The sequence below is a fragment of the Lycorma delicatula genome, chromosome 3 (assembly GCF_047948215.1).
Source record: "Lycorma delicatula isolate Av1 chromosome 3, ASM4794821v1, whole genome shotgun sequence".
Taxonomy (NCBI): Eukaryota; Metazoa; Arthropoda; class Insecta; order Hemiptera; family Fulgoridae; genus Lycorma; species Lycorma delicatula.
The window spans coordinates 203209035-203234128 of NC_134457.1; the positions used below are offsets into that span (position 1 = coordinate 203209035).

The 25094-nt window shown below is 31.8% G+C and overlaps 1 protein-coding gene across 1 annotated transcript in view; it reads left to right on the plus strand.

Moving 5' to 3' along the window:
* Positions 1–1947: 1947 nt before the first annotated feature.
* LOC142321290 (uncharacterized) overlaps positions 1948–25094 on the plus strand; it is a 108278-nt gene continuing 85131 nt past the window's right edge. The window contains exon 1 of the mRNA XM_075359286.1: positions 1948–2062. Coding sequence (XP_075215401.1) covers positions 1948–2062 — 115 coding nt within the window. The remainder of the gene's footprint in view (positions 2063–25094) is intronic.

Genomic DNA, 25094 nt, shown 5'->3' on the forward strand with positions numbered 1-25094 from the left:
AACTTAGACCAAGGGAAATTCATTACTTAGATGTGAATATGATATAATTCTATATTTAGAAATATTAAGACTAAAGCCGATCATCTTGTTCCAGTGTGTGTCTGTCGATATCACTGAATGATACAACGATACAGTTAAACAAGTACAAATAGTAAGTGCAATATATCCCCTTCAAATCCAAATTTCGCGAAAGAATTACCTATCAGTTGTAACCAAAAATGTTTCGTTTTTCCAAATAGGCAAAACTGTTAAGCTTATTATTAGCTCGTATAATTTTTCCTTCTTTTTTCTCTTTATACGTATAACACCTGTTTCCTGTTTCTTTACGTTGTCTATACTGTTTTCAATTAACTTTCGCAAAAATATTTTTTCATGATGTATAATGATAAAAGAGAAAGAATAAACATATTTTAAGTTGTAAATTGTGTTAATTTTATTAACTGTCTGTGTTAATTTTATTAACACAATTTTAAATAAAATTTACAAAAATTTTATTTTTGTAAACTTTTCGTATTATTTCATCCGTATTGTTTTATAGATGTTCTGTATATCTGTATTGAGTCCTAATTGTACTAGATGTGTGTGGTGTGAATACATCAAGTGTGAGGCCTAAGGCCTGTGATTTACATAATGAGGAGGATGATAATGACTTATTCTTGCTTGTAGAGGCTCTTTATTTCTACCGAGAGATCAGTATATTTGGATATCTTTCCGATAAATTTTATTTGTATGTTATGTCGTTGATGATGGCAATTTCGATTAAGTTTCATTTTTTTTTCTTTTTTGAATTGGAAAGTGATGTCTAGTGTATTGATGAGAATTGAGTTTTACAGGTATGAATGTCGATATCCCAGTGGTGAACTATTTTTTTGATTTTGGTCGCTGATTTATATTTATGATTAAGAAATAATTCATTGAATATTTGACTTATGTTTTAACACTTTTTATTGTAATGAGTAATATATTGATAAATGTAAATAGGTTAGTAATAATAATCTTATTATAGTATTGTTGAACATTGATTCAAGACTTATAACCTCACGTTTACTCTGTGGAATCTGAACTTGCATTAAACAATATAATAAATTAATAAAAAGTAAAATAAATGTCAACTAGTGACTGAATTGTAACACTTTCATATATTAAGGAGTAAGAAGAAGGCAGTTCATTTAATTAATAAAGAAGAAATGAGTTGAATCTGAACATCCAGTACAGTTTGCACTTAGTATTTTCGAGTAGGGATCTGTGTTTTCGATGAGTTTGTATGTTTTGGCTAGAGCTTGATATACTCTCTTCTCTTAAGTAATATCCAAAGTAATATCCTCTTCTCTTAAGAGGATTGGATGTCCAAAGGTACAACAGTAAGATGGCATCGTTACATAGGAGACTGCTCCTGCGTGTATCATGCGCATATAGGACAGTCTCCTATGATGCTGTGTGTGTCATAGCCAGCTCACCGCCTATCGATCTGTTGGCGGAAGAGAGGGTATTGCGATTCAAGGGGACACCTAAAATAGAGGCGAGGGCGAAATTAATGAACGACTGGCAGGAAAGGTGGGCAGCGTCTTTAAAAGGCGGTTGGACGAGGAGACTTATCCCAGATATAGGATGCTGGGTGGGACGGCGCCATGGCGAGATTAGTTATAGTCTCACTCAGTTCTTATCAGGACATGGTGATTTCGGTGAGTACTTACATCGGTTTAAGCTCCGAAGGTCTGCTGTTTGCAGGGATTGCCAAGAGACCGATGTCACAGTGTTGAACACACTGTGTTTAGATGCCATAAGTGGGATGATATAAGAGACAGGTATACAGCAGCAACACCAGAGACTGTAATCAATAGCATGTTGACGAATGAAGATATGTGGATGGAAGTAGCAAATATGGTTGGTGAGATTTTGAAGGAAAAATTTGAACAGGGAACCCCTTAAAAAAAGGGGTTACGAATTATGGCGGCGTCTAGGGACAGGGAGGCAGCTCCCATGACTAGGATGCCTGGGCATGCTCACCCACAAGAATGGGCATGTCTATGTACTTACGATGATGTCAAGGGAGACCCTCAAGGTATGAGCGGGAGGGCGCGCTGTGAAGGCCATATGGAATATATGTCCGGAACATCAGGATAGGGCCGGGAAGGGCAGCTCCTACATTGAGGGGTATTTGGGCTTTCCCGAGTGGGAGGTTCGTTTATCTCGGAAATATGTAGGAGACCCCGATGGGTGAGGACGAAGACAGGATGGGTGGGGGTAATCATCCGCCATTACATGCGGGGCCGACTAACGAGATGCCTAACGGCGATTCTGGTTGCCCCTGTATGTTAAAAGATGGGGAAAAAAAAAGAAAAAAAAAGAGCTTGATATACTACTTTAGCGTTATGTTTAGCTGGTACGTTATGTTTGGCTGTGTATCCGGTTCCGGCTAGAGTTCTTCATCTACCTATAATGTGTTTTACTGTTTCCTTTTTTTGATGGCATCTCCTACAATGTGTTATCTATAAAGAATGGGTCGCCGATATTGTATTTTTTTTTATTCCCGGTTGCTATGACCTGGTCTTGGATGAGAAGTAAGAAACACTCTGTTTCAGGGAATAGCTGACCGTCCTGTAACTAGGTGTTTGATTTTTTTTTTTGATCTGGTCTTTTGTGATGTGATGTGTGTCATGCAGTGTTTTTTGTGATCAGATGTTCATCTTTTATTGTTGTGATTGTCCATGGTGTTGCGTGGCTTTTATAGTAAGATAGGGCGAGGGATGTGTAGCTTTTGTCCTGTTTTTACTATCGCTGTATGTAGGCTGTTTGCTCCATATGAAAGTAATTTCTGAGTTTCTATATTTGTTTTGTGTGTAGGAACTGTATGTCGATGATTCCTCTCCACCTCTTTTCTCTCTGTGGTAAGACTTTCTTTGTATGTTTTGGGGTGTGATATCCTCTACATCCTTTAGTGAATTCCAAGCGGATAAGGATATGAAGTGTTTTTATATCTGAGTCTGCCATTTGTTGATGACAAAGGAGTACGTGAAGACGGTTATGGCAAATATGTGAATGCTTTGATGAGATTTTTGGAATTGAGTTTGGTTTTAAGAAATTTAATAAGCCCTCTTTGGAATTTGTTTTTGAGTTGCATTTTTACGTGTGAGTGATCAATTTTGATATTCTGATGGAAGCTTGTGTATTTGTATGTTTAGTTTTTGAGCGTGTTATGAAGTATTTCATTGTTTACGTTTTTCATTTCGGGGTGATTTTCCTATTTGCCTCTATTATTGTGGAGTACATTTACTTATTCCGAACTCTATATTAATGTCTGAGGTAAAAGTTTCTATGATTTTTAGGAGTCTTCTTGTGTCTCTGTGGCTATAGTTTTATGTCGGCCATGTAGACGAGGTGGTTAATTCTGTGTTGTTTTTTTTTTTTTTTTAGTCTAATGTGCCAGCCATAATCTGTATTGTTGAGTGCGTTTGAGTGTGGGTTAACGAAAAGACAGTACCAGAGCGCGCTGATTGAGTCTCCTTGGAAAATGCTGTGTCGTATGTAGAGGATTTGTTCGTCTGTTTGGATATTTGTCCGGTTTGTGTTTTCAAGTGGATTTTGGTTTGCCACGTGTGCATTGTTTGTGTAAGAAACTGTCTGAGGTATTGGTTGATGTTGTAGATTTCTGGAACTTTGATTACCCGGCTATGGGGTGGATACTGAGTCAAGGGTTTTTATTATTATTACTTATTATTATTGTTGTTGTTATTTATTTTATAAAGGAAGTTCCTGTGCCGATCCTAGTGCAATTTATTTCTTGATAATTTGAAAATATTTTAAGCCAAAGATTTTATTCTACATAGGAGATTTGTAGATTTTTTTTCTATTATTTTCATTACTTTGATTTAGATTGTTGATATTCAAAATAATCTCAACAGTCAAATAATAATTTATGAAAATTCAAGAAAATTATACCTTTCTTATTTTAATTAAGGCTAAATTGTCTTTTCATTTCTTACAAATAATTTTCTCCTATGAATACCATTTTTTTTTTTTTTTAGAGTAAGATATTTTAAACGAAAATAAAACTTAGAAATGCAAAATAAAATACGGTTTTTTAAGAAATTAAACTGACTTTCGAAAAAACGGCCTTAGTACTAAACGTGTATATAAAATTAAAGTTAGTGCCAAATTATAGATTAGTAATTTATCGAATGTTTTTTTTTTTTTAGAAGTCAAATTTTAAAAAACTGTTGCTCATATCGTGTTTAATTTTTAGGTATATATTAGAATGGTTTTTTCTTGAAAATATATTTCTGGTTGTTTGTAATATTGAAAAATGTCTTATCCTCTGACACGAAACATTTGAAATATACGATAACAGACTGCTATGTAATCAATTAACATGCCTTCAATCCCTGTCGAACTATCAAATTCACACGTTCTCTGATATACAATTGAACTATATAGGAATGTTATCGCTTTGACATGTTAACATTAATTTAATTTTCACTATCAAATTTGACAAGAATTTGTCGGAGCTATTTAAACAATGAGATTACCATAAAATTTAAATTATTTTATTTCCTACAAAAGAGTTAATAAAATTAAATAGAACTTTAAATTCAAATCCTACTTTGTTGTTCGCAGACTTCTTCTTATTTCCTTCATAGTATTATATTACATTACGGTTTATAATCATAAACCGTAGTAATTCAATCTCTTTTTGCTAATATATCTGAGGTATCCGCTTAATAAAGTTATTTCAACAAATTTATGCAACATATCTCTCTGTCGTATTTGATGCAGTAAAATTCAATGAAAATGTGAACATCAGTGAGTGTAGTTATTTGATCTAATCTGAATAGTTTAACCAATAGTTAAATCAAATAAAGATTCAAGGAGTGGTAACCAGAGGATTTATGTAAAACAATTGCAAATGTGGTTTTCGATTTTCAAACATAGCCTTTCATAGTATAACGACAGAAGTACTTTATTACCAATACTAGTTTTTAGATTACGTATACAATACTCATTTTACAAGATAAATCTTTATCCACATCTAAATTTAAATCGATTGTGAAGGTTGTTTTTTAAGAAAAAATTATGAAAGATATACTTTTCTGTTATATATTGAAGAAAATACGCGAAGATAGTTAATGCAACTACTACATTAGGAAAAAAAGAAGAAAACTGCAAATCGCCTTTTCGTACTTCACGGATACGAAAGGCTCTGACGAGACTACAATAATTGCGTTATGCGTTATATCTTTACCTATATGATTAAAGCTTACTAACTCCGATAAATCTCATTCCGTAATAACGATAAAAAATCATTGAAGTTGAATTTTTTCCAAGTCGTCTTTTACTCTCTAAAGTTCCATTTCATTATTAAAAATTTTTGCAACAAAAAACGGAAAAGAAAAGAACCATTTTTTGACTACCTTATTAACCTGCCCAACTTTACGTATAAGTTCCCTGAAACGCTAAATAGCTTTTTAAAAAAAAAATTAACTACCTAATTATTACTTTTTTATCAAGAATAAAAAGAAATCTCCGTGGCTGAATAGATAGCGTCTCGACATTTCGTGGGAGGTCTCGGGTTTGAATCCCGGTCAGGAACGGCATCTTTTCGTACACTACAAATTTTCGCCGGGATCATGACCATAGCTGTTGATGCCCGTCTTTCATAACAAAAGCATGAAAATCTTAGCTTAGTCCTCTACCAAAATTTGAACTTTTTAGGGCCTACGGTTTTTCAGTTAAAGGATATTTTTACTTCAAAACAAAGCAAATCCCGTATGTTTGTTTTAATAGGTTAAGTAAAAAAATTAGTGTAGCAAAACAAATTTAGCCATTATTATGATACCCACCGGGTTGGTCTAGTGGTGACCTCGTCATCGCAAATCAACTGATTTCGAAGTCGAGAGTTCTAACGTTCAAATCCAGTTACTTTTATACGGATTTGAATAATATATCTTGGATACTGATGTTCTTTGGTGGTTGGGTTTCAATTAATCACACATATCAGGAATGGTCGACCTGGGACTGTACAAAACTACACTTCATTTATATTCATATATATCATCCTCATTCTTCTCTGAAGTAATGCCTTACGGTGGTTCCAGAGGCTAAATAGAAAAAAAAACATTATTGTGATAAGGAAGAAGAGTAGTGTGAAAAAATAAATACAGAAATATATTTTATATATAAAGAAAAAATATAAATAAATACAGATTGTATTAATGAAATTTTTTTAAAATTCAGATTTAAAAAAAGATTATTAAAATACATTTTTAAGGCTTACTTGTCCTTAAAACAAAAAGCATTCTTTAAATATAAAAGCATTCTTATATATAACATATATAAGATTTTTAAAGATTTTTTTGTTATGCTAACATTTTGTTACATAAAAATAGGTATAAAATTCTGAACAAGCAACCTCAAGAGAATAGTTATTACAGATTATTTAAATCCTATAAAAATAGTATTAAATAATTATTTTATACCATTATACCAGCTTCTGTATAAAAAGAACAGTTTTGTATAATTTATATTCCTCTTAAAGTAATATTCTGGAGAAAGACAGAACCATAAAAGTAATTGAGTACCTTGGGTACATTATATTTTTACTTGATCCAAGATCATATTACTTTTAGAGATATCGCACCCTAACGGTAAATATCTGTTATTTATTTTTATACGTTTATTTTTGAACGATTTACAATGGATACGCTCAAAATTTTTTTATAATTTTCTCGGTCATTATAATATGAAATGTGTTTTATTAGTATAATAATTATAATGGATACTACGCCTAAATACTAACTTATATTGGAAATATTGTGCAATAACGTTATCCCTGCTTCAACCTTCGAAAATTAACAGTTTCAGTAGAATGTCCTGTTTATATATTCTATTTTAGACAAATTTATTCAAAAATGATTTGTCATAGGTATTCTTTTTAAATTTAATTTGTAATACTGAATTATACTGCAAATTATCGGTATTTCCAAACAGTTGACAACTTTCTATATATTTGTAAATTGTCTGAAATAATTAAATAATAAAAATAATTATTTTGCTCCTTGGCACATAACACTGGCATTGTTGTATATTGGATTTGAGACTTCAAGAATAAAGTTTCATTCAATTAATTTTTTATTACATTCCAGTTGTCAGAAGTAGATAAATACCTAACAACAGTAGTATTAAAAAATTACCCTTCCTACTTAATTTTTTTTTTTCATTACTTTCCAATGCTTGTTCTCTGGATGAAAGTAGTATTCTTCACAATTTTTACGAAGACTATTTTTAAATTCTCTTTTAAATAATTGAAATTTCTTTTATATAATGTAATTTTGAAATACCTTTTCAGGTTTTACTGAGAAAAAAAAATTATATACTATGATTCTGTTAGGGATTTAATCTTTAACTATAAATTCATGTGTCCGAATATTTTTCTACCTAATACAAATTCTACCTTATATTTCAGTATTCTACCTCATTTTTAGGCGATGTTCGATTTAAATTCAAGAAAAATCGGACTTATCAGTGATTGTGTTTCTGATCTACTATTAGGTAGATTTCATAAGAAAGCTACCTATTGTAATGGGTAACATGATTCGACTTCCGGAAAATTTCGACATATCCTCGCGTTTCACATCCCTCAGACTCCAAAAACACCGTCTCCAAAAGTTTATATATATATTTCACTTTCTTGTGGCACGATAATTGCCGTAATTTTGCGCTGGTAACTTTCAAATTGATACATAAAATACAACGACCCAAAATCTCGGTCGAGTTCGTTAATAAGCAAAATCGGACCATGGGGTGGAAATGGGAGGCTTTTTCGAAAAAACTAAATATTGTTATAACTTTCTTATTAAGTAAAATGTCGAATTCGTTTAAAGTTTCTGCTATTCTTTGGATAAAGGCCTTAAACTTATCTAAGTAAAGTTTTTTGATATCACCAACCATTGGCTCCAGGAGTTGAAAAAATTGGGTTTCGAAGACAAAAAAGAATCGTGCCTCCCTTAATAGACACAGTATCGAATCGGTTTAAAGTTGTGGTTAGCCCTGTAAACATTACCTAAAACAGTTTTTGATATGACCAACCCTTATGGCAAGGGATGACCAAAACCAAAAAAAAAAAACCAGTAAAAACAAAATATCGCTATAACTTTCTTACTAAGTAAAATATCGAATTCATTTAAAGTTCCTAAATTGATAGGAAGATAAGGTAATAGATTTTTATTTTCGGTATATTGGAACAAGGTAGGGTATCGATCGTAACCCACCGGGTTGGTCTAGTGGTGAACGCGTCTTCCCAAATCAGCTGATTTGGAAGTCGAGAGTTCCACCGTTCAAATCCTAGTAAAGCCAGCTATTTTTACACGGATTTGAATACTAGATCGTGGATACCGGTGTTCTTTGGTGGTTGGGTTTCAATTAACCATACATCTCAGGAATGATCGAACTGAGAATGTACAAGACTACACTTCATTTACACTCATACATATCATCCTCTGAAGAATTATCTGAACGGTAGTTACCGGAGGCTAAACAGGAAAGAAAAAGAAAGAAAGAGGGTATCGATCGTAAGTTGTAATACTTAATGTAGGTAATGTAGGCCTATTGTACTTTCAAATCATCTTCTCAACATCACTGTTGTTACATTTATTTATACATATTTTTAAATAAAACTTTCTGAAAACATTGTCTTCTTTTTAATCAATACAAAGAGACAAACCTAGAATCTCCCACTAATTCTCAAATAGGTGTGTTGTCAAGCGGTTCAGGAAATCTCAGGGAGTCCTGATAAATTTAGCAATAGCTTGCCGTTTAATGAGAAAGTGTAGTGTCCATAAAACATGGAATGTAATGTTTGATACGAGCTCGTACAATCAGAGTTCGCCTACCCCTACTTTGACCCGCTGAAATCTACCTCCGCCATCCGGCATACCGAAAGGGATTTTTTTTTACAGAATTTTAGGGCTTGTTTTAGGCATAAATTTTCACAGATACTTCTATTATTTATTGTATTATTAGTAAAGTTTGAGTGTGTACCGTATTTTATAGCATTATAGAGTGAGTAATTATATTTTCAGCCTCTAATTAAGTACTTTTTATGACAAGATGGAGTTATTTTACATTTTGTACAAAATTGAAATATAAGCTGATTATTTAAATCTGTATTCATTATCTTTGTTTATATATTTATTTTATTTATAAAACATTACACTTTACCAAAAAAAGATCTTATTATATTTTACCCAGCTATTTCAGTTTTACATTATTTTAATGTTACCTCTCTTAGTTATCGCAACTTTACTTGAAATATTTACCACAGGACTGTCCCTTCTTGATAAAAAATTGATTTTTTACATTTTATTCATTTAGGAGACACTTAACCAGAATAATAATAATTGGAGCAAAAATTAAATCCACTTTTCTTTATAAAGATTTTTTATTTTATTTACTCACTCAGGATGCATTTTAGTAAAACGTTTCAATGGAAGAATATGATTTTTTTAAATTGCCTTGGAAGTATTCCTTTTCATTTTTTTAATAGGCAACGGAGTTCATATTTTTTTCTAATTTTTTTTTTAAATCGAGTGAAAACAATTAAAGGAAATATATTTTGAATAACTTTCATTGAAATTGTTTTTAAGATTTTTATCAAGTGTTCCTTCCAACATTTAACTTGAAAATATTTTTTTTTCTTTACTGTGAGATGAGTTTGGTAAAAAATTTACGAGAACAACAATTAAATAAATAAAAATTGAAAAAACTTTTAAAAAATTTTTTTTTATTTTGATTGGGTTTATTTCCAGATAATAGATAAAAACTAATACCGAGGCAACACCGAATAATTTATTTTGTTTTTTGTAAAGCACAATATATCTATACTTATAATACCTTGTACGCATATATTATTTCTTAAGTAAGAATGTATTAAAAAATAAAATTTTTGGTATGCAACTGTATGCAAATTTGGTATGGTATGCAAATTTTTGTTATATGTTCGATTGTAATAAAAAGAAATCAATATTATTATTATTGTTAATAAAATAAAAAGCATAAAAATAGATAAATTGACATTTTTATGATAGAATTTTAGAAACAGCAAAAATGTTATAAGCTTTACTTCCAGGTAAGTTATTAGCGGTAAATATTATCAAGCTGTTTGACAATACTTTAACGAGATCATGAATCATGCTCAAAAAATATATACTGGTACATTTAAATGTTTGTTTAATGTAATGTTTTTTAAAGTTCCATAATTTATAATTCTTTTTAATAAAATTACTTTTTTGGGGGAATTTAAATACAAATGAAATATATACTATTTGGTTTATAGATAATTTTTTTTTAAATTCGTAATTAAAAAAAAAAAATATATATATATATATATATATAGTAAAAACGGAAGTTCCTTTTGGTTATTTTGTACCAAATTTTTCCTTCCCGAGTAGAGGTATAGTATTGCTGTAGTAAAAAATTATTCCCTTCCCAAATATTTCTTACTTCTCGATTTTTTTGAGATTTGAATTCTAAAATATTTAAATATAGATTAAAAATTCTTTAAAAATGCACACGTAAGTAAAAGTACATGTATGAAAAAGTATATGAAAGAATATAAATATTTTCACAAGTAAAAAAGGTATTAAACTTAAAAAAATATATTAAGCATTTAGCTTAATTAAGTCTTTATATCTAGCTTGTGTAGAAAGCAATTCTATTTTTTTCGGATCTAGAGGAGAGATAGGAGATATTACTTATTTTAAAAGCTTTATTTATTTTAAAAGAACTTCATTTTAATGAAGATTTAAATCTTAACTTTTTAGATTTTGTAGATTGTATCTGTTAATTACCATTATAAACAACGAATTGAACACTTTTCATAAAACCAAGAAGAAGCTACCGGAATGTCATTTTTTACAAATTGTTCTACCACCGACTCTTTCAGCGTATCAACTACTTTTGACGTGGAACATCTTTAAAATGAGACCGAAACATACGGGTATCAGAACAGAAATTGGTAGCGTAACGAAAAGGTCTATATCGTCCTGCCTTAATAGCTCCTAATAACTATTAGTCGTAGAGACGTAAATGCGATGTCATTTTATAACATAAAATCAGCTCGCCGATACGACTTCGAGTTTGCGTCACTGATGAACGGGTTGGTGGGGAGCGGGTTGGTACAGCGCACATCACACTATACGTGACCCACCGTGTTGGTCTAGTGGTGAACGCGTCTTCCCATCCAGCGTTCAAGTCCTAGTAAAGCCAGTTATTTTTACACGGATTTGAATACTAGATCGTGGATACCGGTGTTCTTTGGTGGTTGGGTTTCAATTAACCACACATCTCAGGAATGGTCGAACTGAGAATGTACAAGACTACACTTCATTTACACTCATACATATCATCCTCATTCATCCTCTGAAGTATTATCTAAACGGTAGTTACCGGAGGCTAAACAGGAAAAGAGAGAGACACTATACGTGACTCGCTGATATACAGATCGACCAATTTATCTGTAGAGTTGGCCAAATGAAGGAACTAATATTTTCCATCGGAAACTTTCAGTTTTGTTCAAAAAAATTACGATGGTGGCTCTCCCATAGAGTTAATCTACAGATAAGTTGGCCGGTCAGTAGCTTGGAGGAACTTCATTCAAGGTCTGCAACGTTTCACGTTAAACCAACAGCCGTGCGTCCCGACACAGCCCCGCTCGATTTTTTTTTTCTTTTTAAATCGTGTTATCACCAACGAAACCCACCAATTTGAATTTTAATACAATATTTTCCTTAAATCAACCGTTATCAAGTTGGGAATTGTTTTAAATCCTCTTGATAGTGCTTGGGCTAAAAGCGCCATCATTTTTAAATTCAGAAGTTTTTCAATTTTTCGTACTAAATCATTATGTACAAATCGTTGCCGGAGGTTTTTATATTTACTGAAAGGTAAGGAAAGTTCATTTGCACAATATCAGTTTGTCCTAATGTATTGAAAGCCAACATGTCAATAAAAAGGTAATTTAAAGAAAAATAACATTTCAGTTCTGTACTATGCTATCAACTGATCAAAGATATAAATATAAGTGTCTTCTTCGATAAGTGTCTTCTATAAGTGTACTTCTACTGGAAAAAATAAAAAATAACAAATTTACCCCATTTTATTATGTCTATACATTTGCGCATCAAAAATTCTCTGTATTTCTCTAGCATGCTTATATCCAAAGTTTCTGTATACAGAAATGAAATCATTGTAGGCGGGGGGTGAGTAATATATTTAAAAATTAAATATTATAGGGAAATAGCTAAGCATACATTTTGTTCGTAGCTGTGTATGTGCGTATGTATATATATATATATATATATATATATATATATATATATATATAAAAGATACCATATACATATGTATGCATGCATGAGTATAGTCAATTCTCCCTCTTTTCGCGAATTTGCTTTGCAAATTTGTTCAACACGGCCTTCTACATTAAGCTGCATTCTTCTTCCTCTTCTTTTCATCCCTTCTCATTCTCTGAGGAAAACTCTTTGTTCAGTATTTCAGGCTCAATGGAAAATCTCTCGTACTGTAGGGTATCTAAATAAAATAAATTCAGGCACTTAGAGTTACAGATAAATGTAAAATAAAGGTTTCAAAATGGTCTAACTTACCACATATCTAAATTCTACACAAACAAAATAGCCAAATGTTCTTCTTTATCAAAACGTTCATGTATATTATATACAAATTAACTAATACTCATAACCTAGTTTTCTTCTGTTTCAGTTTTTTTATACTGCAATTAATAATTTTTAATATAATAAAAAAAAGGTTACTAGTATATAATCTTATAAACTCCTCTGCCTGCCCAAATAGAATACTTTCTGATATCATAGAAAGTTGAAAATATATCCAAATAGTTATTCTTAGCATAAGTAGGTCAACAAAAAAAAAATTATTTCAAGATAATTTAAATGAGAGAAGGGTAAACAAATTTGATTAAGTGAAAAATCTACATTATTAAAAAATCGAGCGTAGTAAGCTTTTTAAAGTTTTATATTGTTTTAAATTTTGCCAGTATATTTACTTTAATGAGTAAACTGCTAAAATGAAACGTTCAAAACCGCTTAAAAGAAGTAAATAAATATAAGACTAGAAGCGCATTTCATTTATTAAACAGTCAGGATTCAGTTGATGTAGAAGAATGACTAAAGCAATGTAGAAGAATATAAAATTGTAAAACTAAAATTGTATAACAAAATTACAATCGTTAATCGCATAATTTACGCATTTTTTTGACAAAAAATGTTATATCTAAAAGTAGATGCGTAATTTTTGCGAGGAAACAATTTTACATAGGTTTATAATGAAAGTAAAATGTGATAATCAGTGAGAAAATTATTTTTATTTGATTGAATATTTTATTTTTGGATATTGTTTAAAAACTTCAAGTGCTTGAATTACGCGAGTAATTATAACTAAAAAAGATACTTACGAAGCACTAGGAAAAAATAATTAAATGTGTAATTTTTTTTAATACAAGATTATAAAATTAATTAATTTTTATATTTTAATTTTTTTTTTAAATTGTTGTAAAAATCTTTTATGAAAAAACATTTGGCATTTGTCTTGTTTAAATTTTGTTTGAAACAAAAATACAACAGTTATATATCACTGTTAAATTTTCATATAAATGTATTTTAAGTGTACATATATTTCATTCAACCTGTGTGATGGGAGGGGAACAGGATGTTTTGGCAAGTTTTATTTGCGAATTTGAATAGCGTAGCTATGAATCCGGTACATTTTTCTTGCCATCTTTTTGGAAAAAAATATTTCATGAACGTTTTCTCTTTATAAAAGTAATTGAAAGATTAATTATTTATTTTTAAAGAAAAAAGGATAATTGTAGGAAACCTACCCTAAATACTCGTATAATTAAGAAGACTTGAATCCTGTGCAGTTGGTGTTTGTAATATCTTCTAGAGTACCATTGGTGAAAAAGTTTATTTTAGTAATATTTAAAACCTATTTAGAAATTTGTTTTTGTTTAATTTTTTTTTTTTTTTTTTTTTTTTAAATGCTTGTAATATTGTTGAACTGTATAAAGATCAAATAAATATTTTTTTTTATCTGTTAATTAAAATTATAACTTTCATAATAAATAAAATTTATTTCATTAAATAATAAAATAAATCGTCCCCCTGATTCGGATTAAGCTCCTATATTGTATTTTTAGCTCATTTTTTATTGTTTAACTTTGTTAACATAATTTGCAAGCTAAACAGTAATAAACAATACTAGACAAAGAATTAAATTATATCATATTCACATATTATGTGACATCATGTCTAATACTGAAGAATGAGCCTTCATGAACAAGATTAATCATGTCTGTGTAGGTCAAAACATGTAGCTGAAAACACAGCTGTGTTGTTTGTATTATACACTGGATTTAGAAATGAATTAATTTTGTTCAGTCATATTGCTTTCTTAAGTTTATTAACAGTGGAGTGTCATAATGCCTCGAAATTGTGTAAATGATGTGGATGCCTTTTGTTATGTATGTGGTGAGTTTACCGTAAAATCAAATAGAATAAACATTACACCTTTAATTAAAAAAGTATATCATTTTTACTTTCAGTGTAAAATTAGTAATGAAGATAAGACGTGGGCTCGTCATATAATATGCACTAATTATTTTGTATATTTAAGAGGATGACTGAAAGGTACACGGAAGGCTTTGCCATTTGATGTAACTATGGTTTGGCGTGAACCGAAGAATCATGTAACCGATTGTTACTTTTGTTTAACAAGTGTGTCTGGAATTTCTAAAAACTCTAAACATACTGTAAAATATCCTTCATTGCAATCTGCAGTCAAGCCTGTACCTCACAGTGAAATTATTCCAGTTCCTGAGCTACCTGTGAATGTATGTTTCGAAAGCAGCGATGAAGAATCAGGCAGTACTGAAGAAAACAACAATGATTTTGATCTTGAATTACCTTCCAATAAGCCTCATCTTATATCACAAGGGGAATTAAATGACTTTGTTAGGGATTTAAATTTATCAAAAAATCAAGCTGAACTGTTAGGATTAAGACTGCAAGGTTGGAATTTACTTTTAAAAAAATACAAAATTTTCGGGCTTTTGAAGCCGACAAAAAGAACTTCCTCAGTATTTTTTCGATGAAAGTAATTTGGTTTATTGCATAAATATGGTTGAGCTTATGTTGCACTTAGGACAAGTTCATAAACCTAAGAACTAGCGCCTTTTCATAGGTTCGTCCAAGTATAGTTTAAAAGTGATTATACTACTCAACGGTAACAAATATTCTTCGATATCAATCGCTTATGGTATTAATTTGAAAGAGATATACAGTATGATGAAAGAGGCTCTTGAAAAAAATAAATTATAAAAAACGGATGTGGTGATTTGAAAGTTATATCTATTGTGTTAGGCATGCAGTTAGGCTGTACTAAATACATGTGTTTTCTTTGCGAATGGGACGGCGAAGCTACGGATAAACATTATGTTACCAAAGAGTGGAAGAATCGAGACAACTTAACTCCAATTTGGAAAAATATTATTCGTGAATCCTTAGTTGAATCCAAAAAAAAATATTTTTACCTCCTCTCCATGTCAAGCTAGGACTAATGAAAAATTTTGTAAAAGCAATGAAGAAGGATTGTCCCGGATTTTTGTACATCAGGCAGAAATTTCCAAATGTAAGTGAAGGAATTAAAGAAGGAATATTTGTTGGTTCTCAAGTAAGAGAGGGTCAAAGATTATGTACTTAACTCAATGTTAAATAATGTAGAAACTGCAGGTTGGGGTTCATTTAAAGACTTTTAAAAACTTTTGTAAACAAATTTCTTTTTAACAAAAAAAACCCGAAAATTACCACAATATTGTTAATCAACTTCTTTCTTCATACAGAACTATGGGATGTAATATGTCTTTGAAAATACATTTTCTCTATTCACATCTGAATTTTTTCCCGGACAACCTGAGAGATGTAAATGACAGAACACTGTGAACGTTTCCACCAAAACGTTTCGGTGATGGAAAGCCGCTATAAAGGGAAATGGAATACTAACATGCTAGCCGATTACTGTTGAACATTAATTCGGGATGTACCTGAGGCTACTTATAACAGAAAAGCACCAGCGAAATCATTCTAACACAGGTATGGCCATGCAAAATAATAAATTTTACAGATTTTAACTCTATTTTCCCTTATTTTTTTTTTTTAAGGGTAATTTATTGAAAACTACGGGTGATAGAAAAGTTGTATTTACAGGTTTGTAATTACGCAAAAAAGCAATTCAAGAAATGGTTTCACACTTAGAAACTTTAAAAATTTTTTTTGTCTTAGTGTTACTTGTTTATCATTTTTGTATAAATTAAGTTTATTAAATTTTCCTCCATTTCAATAAATAAGAAATATTATGTTTTACACTAAAGACGATAAACATCCTTCATACTTCAGTGGTTTAAGCTGAAAAAGTTTTAATGATTTTTATTCTTTTTCAAAAATGAAAAACGTAAACATTTTATAATTGAGTTTGTGTGCTTATTTAAGATAAAACTGGTGGTAAAACCTTTACAATAATATTCTCTAATAACTTCTATTATTGTATTCAAGTTAAAATATAAATTTAACTTACTTAAACTAACTTTATCTATTTGTTTGTTTTGTTAGATTTATTATAAGTCAGTTTCAGTACCTGGCAAAGATAAATAGTTCACTGTTCTTTTCTCCAAAAATCTTATTTCATTATTTTAATTTATTCGTAAATATATTTTTAATTATATTTAGGTTAAATAAACTATTTCATTGTTATTTTTATTTCTTTTTATTTTAAAATTAAACTTTTACATTAAGAGTACTAAATTATTTCTGAATATTAACTCTTTTTTTAATTTTTATGAAATTTTGAAATAGTTTATGGTTATGCAAAATTAAGTAAAATTAAATAACGAATAATTTTTAACTTCTGTTGATTTATACTTTTGATACATAATTTAATTTTAAGATAGAAATATATAATTCTAATTAATATTTTTACAAGATTGCATAAATTAATTAAATTGCTATCAAAAATACTAACTATTTTTATTAGATGTTATAATCTGACGTTTTATTGAATACAAAAAAATTTAAATGAATATCATTAGATTCTATTAAAAAAAGCATATACTGTGTATATATATATAAGAAAAGAAATGAGATGATTATTCACATTAATTTTCTATGTGGGTAACGTAGTTCAGAAGCTTTATTCAACGCAGTAGAGCGAAAATACGCATCTGTTGGAGACGTGTGTTGTGTTAGCTATAGATTTTAAGGAGTTTCTATTCCCTGTTGTGGAGAAATCTGTCAGACTTTGTAAGAGACTATGGTAGGCAAACGCTTCAGATATTTTGCGGCGTTAACACACGAGTACGTTACTACGTTCGTTACACTGAACCGCTATATATCTGTCCTTGTAGCATAAATGTGCGACCGAATGCCAGATGCCAGTCCGAGGTTTTGACCCGAATCCACAAAGAGCGAAGTGTGATACCCGACTACTGTAGTAGTATTCCGCTGTATTCCGTATAGTATCGACTGTTGAATTTAGCTTGCTGTTTTACTGCACCCTCCCGGCATTCACGGGAAAAGGGGGCGGGCAGTTCTCCTTGTTCATTCCCGTCTTTCCAATACACTCAACTGTATCTAGTAGCTAACACACACACTCACATGTATACGCTGACAGGAAGAGAGAAAGTGCAGAGGAGACCATTTCATCCCTCTCCTCCCTTTACAGTAATGGGAAAAGATTCTAAGTTCAAAATGCTGACTGGTACTTTAGCGACGCAAGTTGCTCTTTCTTTTATGATGGTTCATGCCGTTAATGTCAAAAATACGTTAAACTAACAATTCTTTTTGTACTTGCCTATTTTTTTTTTTTTTTTTTTTGAGTTACAATTATTTATTATATTTTATAGTAGGCTGTTACATATAAGCCATTGTAGAGCATATTAAATTGGAAATGTACATTTTAATATAGCAACAATATAATCAAGAATCTTTTTTTATTTCATCGCTCACACACACACACACACACACACACACACACACACCCGCGCGCGCATGCGCATGCACACATGCATATTAATTTTTTCGCAAGAAATCAAGTCAAATACTTCTTCATTATAAACAAATAATTGAAGGTAATATCATGAAAAATTACAAATACCTTAATGATTTTTACATTAAATACAATCATACTTAAAATACTTAAGCTGCTAAAACTCATACGAGATACTCATTACTTTTTTGTAATAATAATCTTTAATGCAGCTTAATCCATTATTTACAATTATTAAATGTACAACGAAATGAAAAGAAAACGAAGATAAAATCACCAAATCTTTAATTAAATGTATTAAACTAAATAATAAAACAAACGAAGGCCAGCTTTTATTAAATATATAATATATATATACATATAGGTTGAGACTTCATGGTCGATTGAGTCATAAAATTTTTCCCTGCCTAAGACTGTACAACTACACCAGATGGTTTCCCCTTCAAATAGTCCCTCGATATTAAGTCAAACCACTTGTCTCTTATATGCTTAACATTATGCTTAGAAAGACTGCTACTCCTATCAGTTATTTCAATAATAATACATTTTTTCACTCTCTATTTAGGATTACAATTTACATCCGATAGTATGCATCGGAAAGGATTTATTTTAGGAATATATAGTTGTTTTTTTTATTTTTAGTGCGTAATATTGTGCGCGCGCAGCTACTGTATTAAAAAAACCACTCGTTTGAAAAATCCATACTGTGGTTAATGATATACTTAATAATGGATCTCTGTAAAATAAAATGAGTTTGCTATGAGGTTAACATTAAAAAAAAATGTCAGTGTTTGGTCAGTTTAGATTACCGGTACTCAGTGTGTTGTAAACTACAATTTTAATTAAGATAATTAAATCTCTAATAAAAATAATTAATTTTTAACTGGTGGAAAGATTATATACTTCACCACCTGTTATTAATTTGTTTAGGGTTCTAATTCAAAAACTACAGAATCAATTTTCATGAATCATAGCCTTTTTTCAACCCTGTAGGTAACTCAGGTCAACCTGCTTATTGCTGGCGACGCCGAGAGTTACGTTGGTCTTGTGTTTCCTTAGTGGCCGCCCTTATGTCCGCTAACTGAACGGTAACTTACCCCCACCTTCCGAATTCTTCTCTTTTGCTCTTAAACTCACTGTACACGTCATTCAACGTTTATCCGTCAATAGGATCTAGCGGCTAAAGTTCCGATTTATTAAAAACTTTAAATTAACTAATAGAAATTAATATTGAGTTAACAAATAAGAAAACAATACAAAATATAATTTATATACAACTGATGATGTGGGATCCCACGAAAGTGCTGTTGGAATAAAGGGGAAAAAATAAGGTTAATGTCATTTCATTTACTTTGTATTTCTGTACTTGGGTTGTTCAAGTTGCTTTTTGATGATAAAAAAATACGATAAAAAAATCTAAAATTCATACAATTCACTCTATGGAATTAGTATCTACTTTTACTGTTTACAAAAGAACTACCCTACATTTTCTCAATGAATAGAATAATGTCACTATCACTTCTTGTTTTCGGCTACTGTTCAAAATGGAATGCTCGTGAAGCACCCTTCACTCGTTTGTTACCAAACGCTTTTGCGTTTGGTAACAAACGAGCGATTGATGAGCGATTTTTATCGCTCATCAATCGCTTTTATCGCAAACTGAACCAAACTCGAACGTGTAACTCTCACTCCGCTGGTGCTCAGCAGTATTGATATATGTTCTGATGCAGTAGCACTACCCGACCCGTCCTTTTGATTGTTCAAGTGTAATAATTTCCATTTTCCGCATCTATAACGCTTTTCAATCTATAACGCTTTTTTAGTCCTTTGTCGTTTCTTCTAGATTCTTTTTCCTTCATTTTCTTTCTTTTTTCTGAAAGCTTCTCTACCCGTTACACTGGCTCCTCCTTAAAGCTTTACGTCCCGAACAGCTCCTGATAAGCCGCCAAGCGGTCCAGATGAACTAAGGAGATTCTTCATTCTTGGAATGCGCAGAATTCTGTAGACTACGCCGTTAATTCTGTTCAGTATGGTTTGAAACCCTTCCCAATTCAATTTCAAGGTCTGACGTTACGCCATCTTTCGATTGTCCCTTCTTGAAACCCAAACAAATTTGCCTTTAAGTCTTATATTGCTTTCATACGGTCACGGCCATCTTCAAATGTTGTTTGACATAACGATGTACTTCTGTTAGGTGACAAACCAATTCTGGATTGTCCAGAACAGTTTTTCCGGGAGTGGCAGTCCGCGGATGTATTCCATTCGCGGACTGCCACTCCCGGTACGACTCCATCAATTTATCATCAAAAAATTCTATTGTGCCTAATAACTTTTGTTCACCGTGCTTCAAGCGCTGATCTTCTCCCGCTTTGGTCTTTCTCCAGCCACCTTCTCAGTTAATAGTGGCCCGATATCTGCATCTGCAAATTGTGTTTCTCTTAATTTTTACTTTTTACTAGCCTGATATAGTTATAGTTGTGGTTCACCGTATATCTGAAACTTTGGCTCATTCTTCTACCTTGCATCTGTGACTAGTCGACGTTACAGAATCGTCTGGAAAGAGCATCTACATTTGACTACTTCCTCCCTAGCCGATGCTCTGCGTTGAAGTCATAATATTGAAGACGTTCTACCCAATATGCTGTCTGTCCTTCGAGATTTTTAAAATTGAGCTGTCACGTGATCTCTGAATGATCAGTATGATAGCCGTTTTCTCATGATTCTCCACCTTGAATTTGGGAGAGTACCCCCCCGCCATCACCCATTGATATCAACGTTGCTCGCATCTGTATCAATGACGAATCTATCATTTGACCGAGGATAATTGAGAATTAGAGCTGAATATAATTTCTTGTTCAAGAGTTCAAACGATTCGGCTTCTTCTTGACCATCTATCTTTTGTTAGTTTGGTCAGTGGCTTAGCGGTATCGCAGAAACCTTTTATAAACGACGATAGTACGAGCATACTTCAAGAAAGCTCCTTACTTCAGGTTTGTTCTTCGGCGGCGGCCAATCGCGTATAACTTTTATTTTTTCTGGATCTGTAACCACTCCTTTCACTAAGACGACGTAATCAAGTATTGGAGTTCTTCACGAAACAGATTACTTCAGATTTGCATCTCACAGCCTTTCAAAGATTTTTTGCAAGTTTTGAAGTTGTTCTTCTATAGAACGACCACATCTATAGGACAATCACGTCATCCAGGTAGACTAGGCAGGATTTATAGCTTAAACCACGCAAAACTGACTCAATTAATCGTTCGAATGTTGCTGGTGCATTGCGTAGTCCAAAAGGCATCACTGTTAATTGCCACAAACATTATCCAATTCAGTCCTTTCTTCTTGTATTCTGGGTGGCTTAACCGCCATAGGACGCGCGCCTAGTTCTTGGTCTTGGTTGTGAACTTGTTTTCTTACCAATATCCACTCTTCAAATCTAGCCTAGAAAAACATCTACACTTAACGCAGAAAACCATTCTGCACCTTGAATCGTGATATTGTTGATTCGTAGTAAATGAAAGCAGTCCTTCGTAACGTCGTTCAGTCTTCCGTAATCCACGCAGAAACGTGGTTCACCATTGTTTTTCTTGACTAGAACAACAGGAGAGGACCAAGGATTGTCCGAATGACTCCTTTATCTTTCATATCCTTCACCATTTTGTGATACCGTGTTAATATCCCTGTTGATCAAAACTCCATTGATCAGTGCTTCTTAATCTCTTCGCAGATTTCCTCTTGCAGTCAAATTTCAAGTGCCCCTTCCTCCGCAGTTCCAACAGTCTGGTCGTCCGTAGTTCTTTGGTAGGGTAGCAGGCACATTTTTTCTCTAATTGCAATTGCTTTTTTAACTGGCCTCTTCACAGAAGTTTTGACGTCATTCGCTAAATCCTCGTAGCACATGATTCCGATTTTGAAGGCGAAACAGCGCGCTGGCTGCCTCTAGTCACAGACCCTGAGTAAGGGCGCTGTTGATCAACTTCGCTGACGCAAGAAAAAGGTGCCTCTTGATCTTGGTGACCCGTATTCCATCGATGAACGAGTGTGCAGCCTTCTCCTGGGTGTATGCTGGTGGCCACCCAACTAAAGCACGTTGTCCTAGCTGCTCGATAACGACTGCAAACTCCCCCTGTAGCATCTCGTTGGTCTTCTGGACTCGTCCCTGTAGCTCACATCTGTAGATAGCCGCCAAGTAATGCTGTCCGCAGCGACCCTCTAGTACTGCGATGACATGGTCATATCCACTCGAAGATGTTATACCCTGAAGAGTACCCTCTACTAGAGACGCTGAGGAGAACTGGAGACCCTCTAGTACTGCGATGACATGGTCATATCCACTCGAAGATGTTATACCCTGAAGAGTACCCTCTACTAGAGACGCTGAGGAGAACTGGAGACCCTCTAGTACTGCGATGACAAGGTCATATTCACTCGAAGATGTTACACCCAGAAGAATGTTTGGCTTGAAGTGCAAAAGGACGTGGCTTTCTTCGGAGCTGTCCAATCGTTATGACTGATTCTGCCTCAAACTTCCGCTTGAAGACAGCCCATGATGTACTTCAGTTAAACTTGGGTGGCTTAACCACCACAGGACATCCCATCGATGCACCTAATTCTTGATCTTGGTTGTGAACTGTACACCAATTCGCTACGGGCTACTTCTGTGAGCCGTGCGATGTCTTTTAACCTAACCTTTAACTTGTTTATTTTAAAACCATCTATTTTAAAACACCTATTTCATCTCTAATTCTGCACTAAGGTTTCATAATTTACCTGCAATACGAGAGGATGAATATTCATTTTTTCATTCATTTTACTCATACTTTCATCTAAATTCTCTTTTAGTTTATTAACGACCTTTTTATCCATATTTTCTTTCATTTTACTAGCATTTTCATCCATGTTTTTCTTCATTCTACTCAAATTTCATTTAGTTTTTGATATTTTCTTTCAAATTTTCATTCATTTATCATTCATGTTATTCATATGTTCGTTCATATTTTCTTTTATATTATTCATATTTTCATTTAGTTTTCTCACATTTTCATTCATATTTTCTTTGGTACTTTCTCATTCATGTGGATTAGTAGCTCAATAATGTCCTTATTGGTAGCAGCCAATTTACTGTTACTAGATTACAATTATAAATACAAAATCATATAAATAACGAAATATTTTTGTATTAGGCTAATCATGAAGCTACAATCCGGAGAATGAACATAAATATTTTATGTAGCCTAAACTTTTTATAATTGTAAACAAAATAACAACTATAAAATGGAATCTTTTCCATAATCGAATTTTTGTTAATTTTCATCCCCCTATTCATTTTGTTTTTAAACATAAATATAAATTATTTTGTACAAAAATATAAAATTAAGAGCTCAGTAAACGATTAAATTGTTTTTAATTTATAAGATTTTAAAGTAAAAACTTCAACGTATAGATTCGTTGTTACTAAATCTTATGTTTTGTAATATTAATTGTTTCTTAACTGAGTTAATTTTAATCAGTTTTCACATAAAACTTGTAGTTTAATCTTCTCATCGTATCACAAATTAATTTTTCACAATCTGAAATATTCATGTTAGATTAACTCTTCCCTCAAACTGTCTCTCTTGAAAAGGGAGGATAATATTTACAGTTGAGAGAATAGAATCAATCAGTAATTAAAAATAAAATTCCTGATGAGATATTAAAGTAAAATTAATAACTTAATGGCTTTTCTACCCCAAGAAAATAAAAATATAATAAAATTAATAATTTAAAGAATTGAAATTTTATAAATCAACAGCAAAAGGGACTGAGAAATAAAATAAGATCTTAGTCGATTTATTATCTTTATTTTGTAGAAATAATAATGAATCAAACCCATCAGCAAAGAAGTATGTAGTACAGTGGAACTTCAAAGGCTATTTAAACTTTGCCAGGGGAAAATGAAACCATCAATCAATCAATCTCTTGACAGTTATTCGTCATGCTTTGTTCATACTACAATTAATCGTTAATAGGCTTATATTTTATGCTTAAGATCATTTTACCGCGCTGTAATAAAAAAATAAATTTAATACGATGCTACAAAAATTAATCTTTTATAATATTCTCTAAAATTTACAACGTAACTAAAAATAATACATTAAAAGGTTATATCGTGAAATGTCAATTTAAAATTAATGATACTGCTCTGACTTTTTTGTTGTTACATTCTGAACAAACTAAACGTATCTTACATAAGTGTTGATACAGCAGTAGTTCTCAAACTAAAGATCCAACGATAACGCAAAAAACGTCGTATGATATTAAATTGTTTTTAACTTTACTGGATATTGCAAAAATCGTTTGTGTTTTCTGTGAGAGAAGAATCGGTTGAACAAATATAAAGTTTAAAAGTCATGCAGCATGCGTATTAAAATTCCATAATCTTTAATAAACCAATCAACAATCTAGAAACAAATCATATAAATTTAGACAACTAATCCTATAAATTGATATACTCATTTAGCAAAAAATAACAGCTACTTTATAATCACAAAGCTCCTTTTTCATTCCGAGTTTATTAAAAGGAACTATTACAACATGCTGCTGTTGAGTAAAGTTAATTCTACATACAAAAAAATCGGGTGGGTCTGTGTCGGGGCGCGCGGCCGTTGGTTTAACGTGAAACATTACAGATCTTAGATGAAGTTCCTCCGAGCTACAGACCGACCAACTTATCGGTAGAGTTAAATGAGCGAGCCACCATCATATTTTTTTTTTTTAACAGAACTGAAAGTCTCCGATGGGAAATTTTAGTTCCGTCATTTGGCCAGCTGTACAGATAAATTCGTCGGTCTGTATGTCAGCGAGTCGCTTTTAGTGTATTGGATTGAAATAAAAATGAGACGTTGACCACGTACTAAACGTGATTTTAACATAGTAAATGGTACATGATATTTATTTCGACTAATATTCAACGAAAATTTTGTTTAACATTG